Source organism: Crocodylus siamensis, chromosome 8 (genome assembly GCF_052110815.1).
Source record: "Crocodylus siamensis isolate JL-2025a chromosome 8, ASM5211081v1, whole genome shotgun sequence".
NCBI classification, from domain to species: Eukaryota; Metazoa; Chordata; order Crocodylia; family Crocodylidae; genus Crocodylus; species Crocodylus siamensis.
In genome coordinates this window covers 79,640,923-79,654,696 of record NC_143402.1, presented here as the reverse complement: position 1 = coordinate 79,654,696, position 13,774 = coordinate 79,640,923, and the positions used below count along the sequence as shown (strand labels likewise).

Below are 13,774 nucleotides of genomic sequence, written 5' to 3'. Positions count from 1 at the left end.
TCTTACCCACCAGCCCAGTCCCACCTACTGACCCCCCCATCCAATGCTGACTCCAGCACAGAGACCTCTCTCCCAGCCCCCCATGTGCACAGGGGAGTCAGAGCAGGAAGGCTCATCCCCAGGCCCTCTCTCGCAGAAGGAGAGGCCTCAGGGAGGCCTCCATAGGGAGCTAAGGCCTGCCCAGTAAGGAGCCTGGAGCAGCAGAACCCTCTGGAAGCCCCAACTCTGCAAACTTGCCCCTAGAGTCAGGATTGAACCACTTGGTAAGCAATGCTGAGGAAGAGGAACCTTCACGGAGGTGCAGGCAAACCTCTGGGCCCAGTGCTGGCCCCACGCCAGTGCCCCGCCGGAGCCGGCACCACAGACATGACTTCTCCACTCGCTTTGTGCCCGTGTCACTTCTGCTGAGAGCACTGTGGCTCCGCGAAGCAGCCCGATTAGTAACAGCAGCCCATAAAAGGGGCGTCCAACAATAACAGAGCTGCCAGGGACATGAAAGCCAGAGCAGCTTCCGCGCCCATTTCTCTCTGGAGAAGAAAGCCCCCTTCAGCCCCTGCCAAGCGCTCAGATCTCAGGCGGCAGGGGAAGTCTATCCAAGCAGAAGACTTTCAGCATGGAGCCTCCGCTGACTCAAGGCGAAAATCACAGATGAAAGAAGATTTATGCCGGTAGCGGGGAGCAAAGTGTCACCCAGAATCAGCCAACCTAAATTGGGACAAGGCACCAGGCTCGCAGGTTCGAGCGCTGCGGTCTCCAGCAGGCAGTGCGGGTAATTGGAATGGTATGAGGCGTTCTGGGCAGGAATCGCTCCCTCCCGTTTGATGCTCCTTCCAAATCAAATGTTTATAAACACACAGATTCATTCCTGCCCCAACCAGACCGTGACCCAGCAGGGCCGAGAGGCCCAGGCCGGGACACCGGCGACACAGCCGCTGGCATCGCACGCAGCCCCTCCACCCCACCCAGCACCGGGGCCATTTTACACCCAGCCGCCTTGAAACAGCTTCATGGCTGGCGCCTGCAGCTGAGGAACCCCTCCCCCTGCTCACATTCCCGGCGTGGAGGCTCTGCCGCCACCAAAGCACTTTGCAGCACTAGGGGGGAGGGACCCCATCCCTGCCCAGGCCCACACCTTCCTCTGCCCTCTCCCTGCACCTTACTTGAATCACTCCACCCCATCACAGCCACAGGCTCCCTGGCCCTTGCCCCCCTCCACTTCCTATCCCCAGACTGTACCAACTTATTCCCCTTCAAACATACAAATCCTGCTGCTGCTTCCCTCCAGCCGGCTGCTCGCCTTGGCCCCAAGCCTCTGCCCCCATCACTGCAGCACTGTCATTAGGCCCAACCCCAGCAGCTTGACTCATGGGGTCTTTTCCAAACCTCTCCCTGCTCTGTGGAGGATGCAGGGGCTTCCCTGGGAAGGATGTGAGCAAAGCTGTGCAAAGCCCCTTCACATGTGGGGAAGTTAAAAGCCTGTGGAAAAATCCCTCATTCTGAGACTGCGATTGTCAACCACAGTGGTGGCACCCTGAGGCGCTCTGAGATCCTTTCAAGGGTGCTGCAGGATGCCAAGCAGTGTCAATGCTGCAAGGCATGCAAACAGCACACTGCTCTGCTTGGGCTTTCTGAGCTCTCTGCAACAGAAGAACTGCTCTAGTATTTTTCTTTAGTCAAGGAGCCAGTGAAAACTAAGAGCTGGCATTTTCCTAGGAGGCCTCAATCTAAAAGGGTTGAGAGCCACTGATCTAAGAGCACTCTAGTCCCCTCCTCTCCACCCCAAACTAATGCTGCAAACAGGCTGTGTGGAACCAGGCAGCCTCTGCCAAGTCTGGGGGTAAACAGGGTGGAAAACAACAGTCTGGGGCCCTTTGAACCATCATGCCAAGCGGGTGCTGCGGCAGAGTCCGGGAAGCTGTCAGCTCGTCTCGGACCCACTTCCCACCGTCTGAGGTTTCTGCACTAGTCGCTGCCAAGGTGGATAAAAATAACGACAGTGGGCCAGGCACAGGAGGGAACTGTGCACAGACACCCAGCTCCATCCCAGGCACCCAGCTCAGGACTGCAGTAGTAGACTGGGAAGCAACGACTTTGCAGGCCTGGCAGCTTGCAAATACAGCAAGCAGTACAGGGAGGTCAACTATCACCACTACAGCAGCAACCCCTTCCCATGTGTGCTCCAAAAAGCACTTCACCAATGTACCTTATGGAGCCTCTGCCAGCAACACAAGCTACATGGGCGGAAGCATTCCTATGCCAGGGGAACCATGTCAGCATTGAGGCTTTCGCCACTACTGAAACATCCCAAGACACGGTAACAGTCATCATCCCCCAAGCAACATGACTACTACAGATTAGGCCCTCATACCATGCCAAAGGCTCACAGCTCCCTTGCCACTCCACATACTCACCAGGCTTATCACAACCTCTGCACCACACCTCTACCGAGTGGGCAGAGGACACTCCCCATGGGTGGCATGCTGTGGTTGCTAGCACTGTATGCCCACTCTGCACAGGTCTGACGTGCTGTACAGGGTCCCAGCCGGGAGAGTCAGGCCCATTAGCTAATAAATTCCATTACTATCATCTGCAGCTTGCTTCAAAGCTGAGGAGGCCAAGCACACTGGATTTCTTCTTCCTGCTGCCCCCCAAACCAGGGAAATTAAATAAAAAAAAAAATAATGGCATTAAATGAAACTTTAAAGCCGCAAAAAATTGGGCACCGAGAAGCCAGGAAATTCCAACGGTTCACTTCTCAACAAAATGTTCACTTACTCGAGTCACACATACCAGACAATTTATATTCCCACTTTCCTTGTTACACATGAAATTCCACATATTATTGCTTTTATTATTAGCACATTACCATACGATTTACAGAGTGACTGGATTAGCATGGAAATCACTTTACTGGATCATGCCAGTGGTCCATCCAGTCCAGTATTGCATCTCCAATAGTAGCTAGCGCTAGCAACTTCATAGGAAAGCGCACAAAATCCTGTTTGCCAAGGGTTTTGAGTGCAATCTTTAACAGATAGAGACTGTCACAAATGCTGAAACATGTCAACCAAATGTGGGAGGGGCCTAGGATGTCAACTCTGAGTCACGTTACCTGTCCAATCCCTCCATGATCTTGCTAAATTCTTGGCTTCAGTAACAGCCCATGGCAGTGAGTCCTGAGGTTTAGTTATGCGGTGGGTGAATAAAGCATTTCCTTTTATTGTTTCTAGATTTGCCACCCCTCAGTTTCAGCAAATGGCCTCCCGGTCTCGTCTTCTAAGACAGGAAAAACATAGGCTTCTTCTCTAGGCAAGTTACCCCACCAAAACCTTTCACAATCCAAATGTCCTGGCCTTAGGGCTATGTATTTAACATCAGATTCTGAGAGGGGACAAGCATTTGTATCCCAGTGAAGCCATTAAAAAGGGAATGTGCCTAGAACAACAGGGGTCAGGCTCAATTAACTATCCTGGGATCTCAGAGCAGCCTAAGGGAGACTTTGGTGGGGTCCAAAAATACCCCACTGCAATACCTCTATGTGCTTTCCAATGGGCTCAGTCTACCCATCAAGGGGTGAATTCCATGATATGCCACAGCTGGTGAACTGCCCATCCACGGGAACCAGTAACACTCAGCGCCCTGGACAACAGATATACGAAGAGAAGGGAAAGAAAGTCTCGAAAGTCTCTGCCCCAAGCAGAGATGGTGAGTGCTGCCCAGAGCTTCCCACAGTGGGCGGTGTTTCAGAAACAGGGATGGGACACACAAGACGAGCAGATCTGGCAGAGTCTGAGAACGACACAGAGGAAGGGAGAGCTGAGGCGGAGCAGCTGGAACTGGTCATAAACTACTGCGAGACCGTTTCAGGCTGGACATAAGGAAGAATTTCTTTACTGTCTGAGCCCCCAAGGTCTGGAATAGCCTGCCATCGGAGGTGGTTCAAGCACCTACACTGAACGCCTTCAAGAGCAAATTGGATGCTTATCTTGCTGGGATCCTATGGCCCCAGCTGACTTCCTGCCCTTTGGGCGGGGGGCTGGACTCGATGATCTTGCAAGGTCCCTTCCAGCCCTAATGTCTATGAAATCTATGAAACTCCCTGCAGAAGAGGAAAGGCCGCTAGCACTGGGAGCTGGGGACAAGTAAGACTCTGGATGGTCTGGAGGAAGGTGCAGAGCCAGAAAACAGCAGCTTTCAGGACTGCAAAAAGGCAGAACATGGTGTGGAGGAAAAAGGAGGGCAACAAGGGAGAGGATCTAGAAGTAGAGTGACGGGGGGGGCACAGTCAGGGACGATGCCAGCATGGCCAGCATGGGAACAGATAGATTTGAGGTGTGCAGCACCCAAACCTAATCCAGGAGACTACGTTCTAGAGGGAGAAGAGACAGTGGAGGGGGGAAGTCCACGGCACTCTGGCAGACAGGAGCGAGAAGGGAGCAGAATCAGAGGCATGCAGGGGAGTCGACAGGGTTAGCAGGGACAAAGAAGAGAGGGTAAGGAAGTCCAGATGGGAAGATGGCAGCAAACACTCCTGCCAGTCCAGTATAGGGAAAGAACAGCAGCAAAAGTCATCTGAGTCGTCCCCAGGGGGTGCCTATCACTGATAGTTGTTGGAGCAGTAAAGTGGGGAAAACGGAACTGGAAGAAAGAAAACTGCAGCTGACGGATGTGACCTGCTCAAAGCAGCAGCCTAGGAGCCAAGCAGAGAGCAGACTGGGAGTTAGGGACAGGCGGGGCTGGGAGCAGCTTGCCAGGGACGGGGGCAGAACAGTACCCTGGTCCCCTGCACTCCAGGAGGGCAGCACACTTCCCGCTACCTTCCCTGCATGGCGGCTCCTCCACACGTGCCATTAGAGCATCACGTTTCCTTTCCCTGGAACTTCCCTGGACTCTGCAGACCAAACCTACTTTCCCCACCTCCCCCACGGAGCCGTGTGGGAACCAGGGACCAGTCTGGGTGGCGGCTGCGGGTGAGGCAGCACAAACGCGGGGAGCTGGGAGGAGCTGCCCTCACAGGGAGTGGGAAAATCTCCCATTCAAAGGCACGAGGAGCTTTCCACTGGCATCTCTGTTATTAATTAAAATATCTGAAGTGGCTTTGAAGAGAAACAACACTCAGCTGGCTCTTCTCCACCAAGACGACATTGTGTCTTGCAGACACACACGGCGTCCGGCTCCCGCCCGCGGGAGGGCTGCCAGACACTCTGGCATGCTCAGGGAGGGATCAGGCACAGGTGGCGTGTGGGAGGGCCTAGATGGACACAGCCCCATGCAGGCTGCTTGGCCAGGTGCAGCACATGGGCTCCCACACTGTGATTCCTGGAGCACAATGCAGACCGGGCTGTGCTCAGCACCAGCAGAGATGGGAAGGCTGGCACTGCCACGCACTCCCCAGGCCTGGGTGCTGGGCAGCAAGGAGAGCAGCTCAGCTCACTGAAGTCATGCAGATAAGCTGTGTCCAGGGCTAACTCCAGCTTTTGGCACAGTAGTTTCACCAGAGCCTGGGCATGAGTCAGGGGCCAGGCCTCTGGGCGGGAACACGACACCCATGAGATTAGGGTCCCTGCAGATTCAATTGCCCATGAGCTGTTGCACTGGAGTCTCTTCCACAGAGTCTGGCCTGCATACCGGGCATTTGGAACGCTCCAATATAAACCAGGCCAGAGGAGCACTCGCCTGGTCCCCTCCTAACGTGCCCACCATGCCTGAGCCCTCGCCTACAGCAATCCTTTCAGCCACTACCAGACGCTTGCTCCAGGCATGGCGAGTTTGCCAAAGCCACTGCGGAGCCATTCCGCTCAATGTCTCTCTAGGTAAGACAGCTCCACAGCCAGGGCCACAAGGCTGAGAGACTCTGGCAAGGCCATTTTACCAGGCAACTGCTTCCAGGGAGCCACATCCAAGAACTGCACCAAAGTCCATGGGAGATTGTGCTGCACGGCACGTGCATCCTCCACAGCCCCCTAAGCCCAACCATGCCAAGGGCTGGAGGCTACACTGAGCCCAGAGGTATCCTGCAGCACCAGATCATTGTACCCTCTCGTTCCTCAAGCCACTGCCCACCACAGCAGACAGGAGCAAAGGTCTGCTAGCCCCATATCACCGGACCAGAGCACAGGTCCACAGAGCCCCACTGACCTGCTTCCTGCACATAGTTCCTCAGAGGAAAGCCGTGTGGAACAGTAGCTGACACCCACCCGCACGGCAGTTGAGTCGGTGCCAGGCCCCTCCCTCATGTAGGCAACACATCTTGCTGCACACAGAAGGCCTCCCCACTGATGTGTTTTTGCTCCAAAACACTCAATCCCATTAGCTGTGACTTAGCCTGGAGTGCCAGGGACCCTCATTATCTGCTCCCATTCCAGAACAAGGACAAGCAGCTGGGAGAGGAAGGCAGCAAGCCAAGGAAGAAAACCAGCCCTTACCTCAAACAGGGTCAAGCTCTCATCACTCAGGATGGTCCTAGGAGGTGTAATAACTGCAGAGAAGAACAAGTTGCACATTAGGACAGCAGCCTCATGACCATGCCACTGCTCTGGGGGAGGTTTACAGCACCCTTTTGCACCCTGCTGCAGGCAGGACCCTGGCTGGGTCTAGACAGCAGTGACACTCCTCATGCCCTGGGCAAGGTACAGTGGAAAATGTCCTGTTTCAGGGTGCTGCCCCAGGGAAGGAGGAGGGGGAAGCTCTCCCACAGGCCTCATGCCAGGTGTCTCTCCAGGGAAGGGCTCAAGGGCAGGGGTGGGCACAAACACCCACTACACTCACACAGGTAGAATGGCAGCTCCGCATCTGCAAGGTGGCCTCTCACAAAGCCTCTCAGGTCACCAACTGTGGAGGGAAGAAAGCAGAGGAAAAGGGCATGCTGGGCCCAAGCACAAGATCCACAACACACCTGCCAGCAGCAGCCTTCAAATGCTACCCTTGGCAATCAGATGTCCAGAAGCACCTGCAGCACATGCAGGGGCCCCAACCCACTGAGGCTCTGGTCCCCAGTTCTCAGGCCTAATGGACAGCACCTGTTTCTGAGGGAAAGTCAAGAAATCTAATGGGCACGGGGTACCTGACTCCCCAGAGGGCAGAGGATGTCAGTGAATGGCTGGAAGAGCAGCCAGGTGTGTGCCCTGACATGCTCCTTGTGTGGCCTGGGAGATGCAGGAACTTGTAATGCCTCTGCTACTTCGGCTCCATTGGAGAGGGCCTGATTTTCGGCTTGGTCTTTGGTGGTTTTAAAAACACTAGCTGAATTCAACCTGTTCTCTTGTACTCCCAGCCCTTCTCTTCAGGACTCGGGCTGCAAGAAGCCTTTGTTCTGTACGGGGACAACACTGCATTGTTTGGGAATGACTTTGCCATCAGCCAGGACATCACTGTGACTCTTTTGGGCAGGAATACTGCAATTCCAAGGTGTCTAGCACCATCCCTCCCAACACAGTCTTGAGAAAAAGCCCTTCCTTGTACTGAGTCTGGATGAGGCCAATACCTCAAAGCCTTGCTTCCCCCACTCCCTGGAGCAACAGGAACAAGCTGCACTAGCTCCATCTGAAAGAGCACGTAGTTCAGGTGAATGCAGGTAAAACCATGCAACTTCTTCAGGGCACTGCAGCCCTCCCTCACCCATGCTGTAGACCCACCCAGAACCCTCCTGTGCATCGCCATATCCCCATGCCACATGGCTTTGCAGGCTGGGTGCTCCCTGTAAGACAGGAGCAGGTATGCACTTACCTGTTTCACTGGGGCGGAAGAAACCTTGCAGAACATGGCGGTCTGGGAAGTGAACCCGCAGCACCACCTAGACAAAGACAGCTGCATCAGCTCCAGCAGTTGCCCTCAAAGTCATTGCCCTGCTCACATGAGCTAAACTTGGAGCAGAGCTGAAGCCAGGCAGTCTTTGCTCTGCATGGAGGTCACACCAGATGGACACATTCTTCCCTCAGGGACTGCACCTTTCCACTGCCAGGCAGCCATTCAGGGCCCCTGAGCTGGTTGGGTCTCCAAGAATCTGTGACCATCAGATCTGGTCTCCAGGGAGGGTAATGATGCTGTTTGTACTACAGCAGCATTGAGACAGAACTGCTGTGCCAGAGGCTGCATAAACAGGACGCACAGTCTGTGCTCTGACAAGCTCGTGGTCTCAGTGAATCACCACTTCTGAGCACCCCCACCCTGCAGCAGGGAGCCTCCCAATGGCGCTATCTTTCCCCCCAGGCACCGAGCAGCCAGCAGCAGGAGGGTGCAGGGAGCCTGGCAACAGGCCAGCTGCCATGGGCATGCTTGCTGGTTCTGAGCGCCATCCTGTCTGTGGCTCGCTCCAGCAGCAGCACCTCCTGCTCTCCCAGAGACATCACCAGAGGGGCAAGCTGGAACACCCGCCCGCCATGGCCCTGTTGGTCCCTACAGCGATCCAAGCCCTTGAATTCAGTGACCAATGAGAACAGGAGTGGAGATGAAGGACAGGCTACCTTTGGGTAACGCTCCAGCTTCTCCTTCATCTGAGTTTCCCTCATGGACTTTGTCATTAAGGGAGACTCTTCCAGGCGTTTCCTATAGAAGGGAACAAGGGAGATTACCTGTCAGATCTGCCATTTTATGGCCCAGTTACAAGATAAACAGCCCAAACAGGCCAAGTGCAGTTCTGGGCAGCTCCCACTCCCACCAGTGCTCCCTGTCCCAAGTCCTTCTGCCCTCCCCCCATGACACCAGCCCCCAGCCCCATCCCATCACCACCACCACCACAGCCACCTCAGAGCCCAGGCCCAAGTCCCTCAAGGTGCTTTCTTCACCCACAGCACCCAGCCTCTTTGTGTGACCAATACCAGCCAGCAACACAGGCCTTGGACTTCCTTTTCCTCCCATAGGTTTTCCTGTCTCAGACATGAAAAAAACATTGTTTATCCCCTACAGCTTCTGTCCCAAGCAGGCCCTGGACACCGGCTCTCCCATTCTGGAAGGCACTCAGGGCAGTGCTGAGCTACAGCAGCCTTCACTCCACATGAACCCTTTCGACATGCAATCCCTTTAGCCTTTGCAAAGGAGGGGCAGGGCCAGGGCACAGGCACAGGACAACTATGGAGAGAAAAGGTACTTAGGGAGTCTCTCCCAGCCCAGCACTATTCACAGCCCCTCAGCTCCCTAGTACAGGCACTTTCACCACTGGGGGTAAAGGGATGTACTGTGCTTTGTAGGCCAGGCTGCTGGCTTACTTCAGACTCACACACCAATTCATGACACCAGAATGCTATTCTGACAGCCTCTGAAATGCTGCATCATGCAGCCATCACATTGTGCCAATGGCATGTGCATCTTGCCTTTATTTTTATCCCTGACTGCGGGCAAAAAGAGTTGTAAGAATCAGCAGATTTCAAAATGAAGTCCTTCTGAGGGGCTGCGTTCCAGGAACCCCTTGTCCAAATGATCCCAAATCCGCACCACTAACTATGCCCACAAGGAGCACAGCAGTTTCCAGGCCAATGTGGGTTCGTGTGGATTTTGGAGCACTTGGAAGAATGGTCTCAAGCAGACAGCTCCATGGGCAGCCCCACGCTCGTGCAAGAATGATTCATAGAAGATTCGGACGGAAGTGACGCTAGTGCGTACACCACTCACCCCAGCGCACCAGGGTGGAAGCTCCCCTTACCTGGCCCACCTCGTCCCAAACTCAGCTGAGAATCCAGAATATTCCCGACATGAGGGCCCAGTTCCTGATGGCCGCAGCCCTGGGGCAACTATGCATCCCCATATTTTTTGGCTTACTGGTCACCTTGGGACAATGTCTCAGAGCTTATTCCAGCGAGTGGCAGTGGAACGCAGCCGTTCTGCCATCAAAGCAATGGGGATTTGCTGGCTGGCTGCGGGCCAGAGCTAGCTCCCTTTGAAGTTGATGGGAGTCACTCTGTTGGTAGCAGGATCAATCCATGTGTCACAGCATGTCACTCATTAGTCACAGGGGGAGCAGCCACGCCTGCTGAGTTATCAGCCATCGTCAGGCCAAGGCACAGGCACACGTGGCAGGAGCAGCACGAGATGCCTTGTCCTCCCAGCACTCACGCTGGCTCTGGATTGCGAGGAACCCGGCTTTAGGAGCAGCAGCTCTGCGTGCATGTGAATGCGTGTAGGGCAGGGGTGGGGGAAGAGGGCACTGTGTTTTGGGCAGCCCACCAAAATGCAGAGTTTTGCACCTCCACCACAAGAACACCAAGGCCTTCTTGTCGTTTCCCCTAGACGTGGCAGTGAGGAGCATGCTAAACACTTCCCAAGCATTACAGGGTTAAGTCCTCCGCACCTCTGTGAAGGAGATGCTTCACTTCAGTGACAGGCCCGAAATCGGGAGACACAACCAGCTTTATGGACTGCTCTGGCAGTGCAAAGGTCCTAAGGCAGCCAGAGCTCCCCTGGTAGTGATCCTGCCCCACTCCACAGGCCACCTGCAGCCCAGGGAAGGAAGAGGGGGCTATTTGCAGCTATAAGGCTGTGGAGCAGCTTGATGCTACTTCAGAAGCATGCCAGGGCCAGGCTACAGCTGGGAATAGTTAGGGTTTTCTTCCAAGGGCACAGGTCAAATCTGCAACAAGACCAGCATTTCCTAAGGTCCAAGTAATCTACAAGCTGGAAGCTCATCCCCCCAGAGTGCTCCATGTTCTGGCTGCTGCCCAGTTCTCTGGATTTCACTCCTTCCAGGCCTGCACCTCACAGCTCCCATTCTGGGCCAAGTGATCTAAAAAGCCTTAAAGTGGGCACTGGGAGCCAGGACTCCAGAACACACCAAGCCCAAACTACAGACCCAACCAGCCCCTGACCGGCTCCCAGATGCCAACACTCTATGGCACAGCCACGTGCTCTATTCTGTGAGTGTGAAATGAGACACAAGCACTGGGACTGCTCGTGGGAAATGCACTTGCCTCTCGCTCTGCAGCTGGGACAAGCGCTTCCGCACGTCGTCCACCGTGACTTCAAAGAACTCATCAGGAAAGTCCTTTGGGCTAGGAGGCAGCGCTGGCTGCAGGTCTAGGTGGCACACAACTGGCTCCCGCTCCAGCAGCTGCAGAGCAGACAAGCACAGGTTAGTCTCGAACGTGAAGCAAACACAGTGGGACCCTGAAGCCCATGTAGCACAGTCTGGTCAGAGCTTCTGGCACCAATTGCCTATTCACCTGCTTCTTCCTGCACTGCACATTTAAGTCCCAGCCTTGCCCATCCATCCAATCAGCAAGAACTCTCCTCCTGCCCAGGGATTCATGCTACACCTTCTTCCTAGGCCCATGTGCAGGCTTTGCCCTGCTTTCAGCTGCCCAGAGTGCAGAGCAGATTTCTCACCCACACATGCAACCTGCTAAGACCTAGAAGCCATGGAGAACATGTGAATTTGAAACTAGGCCAAAGAAGGTGTAATGAGCCCCAGCACACACTGGGCAGGGGTTGGCAGAACGTGAACTTCCCTGTTAACATGCAGCTCTGGAGCCTGGAGCCCTTCACAGCCAGCTGCCTGCCTGGCCTAACCCAAGGCCCCATGGACCAAGCATCCTAGTGATGTGTCCCCTAGCATCTCCCTCTCACCTTCCCAGCCTCCCATCTGCCTCCCAGCCAGACATATTCCTGCACATCCCTACAAGGGCTCCCCTGCTTCTGGCCCCTTCCGCTCTGCCCTCCCCCCCATGCACAGGCCCCCTGGGAACAGAGCGAGTCGCTCTCAATTGTCAGCAAAGACAACACAAATTACAAGGCAAGGTTGGCTCTATTTGTGGGCACCAAAGGGTAATTTGAGAAATTAAAAGAGCGAGGTTGTGTGGGTGGGACCCTCGGCTACTTTTAGAAAGTTGAGTGGAGTCGGCTCTAACTAGAGGGTGAAGGCGCCTGATTGCAGCTTTCCCTGGGCAGGGGGAGGAGGAGTGCCCAGAGCAGCAGTGTCTCTGGGCGGGGAGCATATGGAGTGCCCCCGAGCTGCCAACAGCCCTTGGCCATGAGTCTTTTGCACATTGGCCTCCTGGCCCAGCCACACAGAGGCAGGTGATGCCGCAAGGTCAGAAAGGGTCTGGCTTGGACCTCCTCCGAGTCAGGCCTCTCCTCCACATTCAGGGCTCCCTTGCACTTAGACATGCTTCCCCGTGCAGTGGGACGTCTCAGAGTTACACTTCACTGCCCTGAACAACCCTCTCCAAGCACGCCCTGCAGATCCAACCATGCAAGGACAGCCACCCCTCAGAAGAAAGCAGAGGGGACAGACAGGCCCTGCAGCCGACAGCTCTGGACATGAACAAGAACTCCAGGTCCTCTTGCTGGCAGCTCCTCATGTGGCACTGAGGCTGCCAGCTCAGGCACCCAGGCTAGCAGCAGAGACAGGTGGATCCCCCCAGAAACCAGCTAGGAGCCTGTAGCCACAAGCCAGCAGTCAGCACAGCTCAGCAGCGCTGCTCTTCCATGCTCCCATGGGGAGCTGCACCTTCCAGAAGGCAGCCCGAGGCCCCCACCCCACTGTTCACAAGGCCAGTGCCCTTCTCACCCCAAAGGCCTCCACCAGCCAGTCAGAATAGCAAACCCCTCATTCTCCACGGGGCAAAGGCTCACACTGTTACATCCTTCGTCCCGCCACACACCTGCCCTGACACTTTCCAGGCACCCATGATGGCAGCAGCCCCAGTACAGCCTGTGCCTCTGCACTGGTCAGGCACGAGTACAGCTGAGAGCACTATCTCGTCCTGACAGCAGTGAGTCTGCCCTGAATTGCAGACACATGTAGCTAGACCTGCGCTGCTGAGCTAGTGCCTGGAAGAGCATACAGCAGCTGGATCCTGGCTGCCCAACGGGGATGTGCTCGCACCTGCAGGCACCACATGGCACATCACTGAGGGGGCACCGTGGCCATGGCATGACAATGCCTCCCCTTCCAGCAGCTGCACAGCCCCCCTGGATTTTTACTTGTGTCCCTTGACCCACAGCAGAGCAGCTGCCTGCCGCCCTCATACCCAGCACCCTGGTCTACATCTGGGATCACCTCAGGGGGAGACTAATTCCCCTACTGCACGGCCTGAGTGTCTCAGCCAGCTCCTCTTCCCATATGCACATCACCCACTTACCTGGAGAGCGTCTTAAATAGCATAAATGAGTCTCTCATTAGGAGGCCTGAAAGCTCGTCTTCTAAAAGCTTGTGCTCCGGACAGAACCTCCCCGCAAGGCACCTCATCCAGAAACAGGCAGGCTCCATCCCCACAGGCTGCAAGGGACACCCCAGGCCTGCTCAGAAAGAAGTGGCAGCCAGCTATGCCCACTCCCACCAGCCATGCTATCCCTCCACTCCAGGTCCAGGGAGCTCTGCATAGGGAGGCAGGGCAAGGGACAGTCTCCATCAACATTAATCGACAGTTGCCAGACGGCTCCTACCTCCAGTCAGATAATTTAAGGGGGGTGGGAATTGTACCTTTCCCAATCACCTGCCCCTGACAACAACCGCTGGGCAGCCGAGGGCAAAAGGCGCAGTCCTGCTAACTAGGGATCTTCATGCCCCAAGAACACCAGCTCTTTCAAGTTCTCTATTTCTGCTGCTCAGGGTTGAGCTCTCAGGTACCCCGTAGGCCAGGATGCCAGAGCCCTCTCGCAGGCCTGCAGTGCATTTGGCCACTCTCACCCATACAAGACAACCCAACATCAACAGCAGCCCAGTTCTACTGGAAATCACTGCTCCAGTCCCGAAAACTGGAGGAGATGGGAGGCTTGAAAAGCTGCCACTGACTTCAAAGCAGGGTGGCCCAACCCTGCTCCTCTCCGAGGCAGCTAGCACCCC

At 55.3% G+C, this 13,774-nt stretch overlaps 1 protein-coding gene across 2 annotated transcripts in view; it reads right to left on the bottom strand.

Annotated features, from left to right (window-relative positions):
- The window catches only part of ASPSCR1 (ASPSCR1 tether for SLC2A4, UBX domain containing), a 56,105-nt gene that overhangs the window by 14,204 nt on the left and 28,127 nt on the right, over positions 1–13,774 (bottom strand). For both annotated transcript variants that reach the window (XR_016443770.1, XM_090059502.1), the window contains exons 8-12: positions 10,899–11,038; positions 8,463–8,544; positions 7,726–7,792; positions 6,769–6,831; positions 6,426–6,478 (exon numbers count right to left, since the gene is read on the bottom strand). Coding sequence is in view for 1 of the 2 variants with exons in the window: in XM_090059502.1 (XP_089915628.1) it covers positions 6,426–6,478; positions 6,769–6,831; positions 7,726–7,792; positions 8,463–8,544; positions 10,899–11,038 (405 nt within the window). In the remaining variant the exon portion in view is untranslated. The remainder of the gene's footprint in view (positions 1–6,425; positions 6,479–6,768; positions 6,832–7,725; positions 7,793–8,462; positions 8,545–10,898; positions 11,039–13,774) is intronic.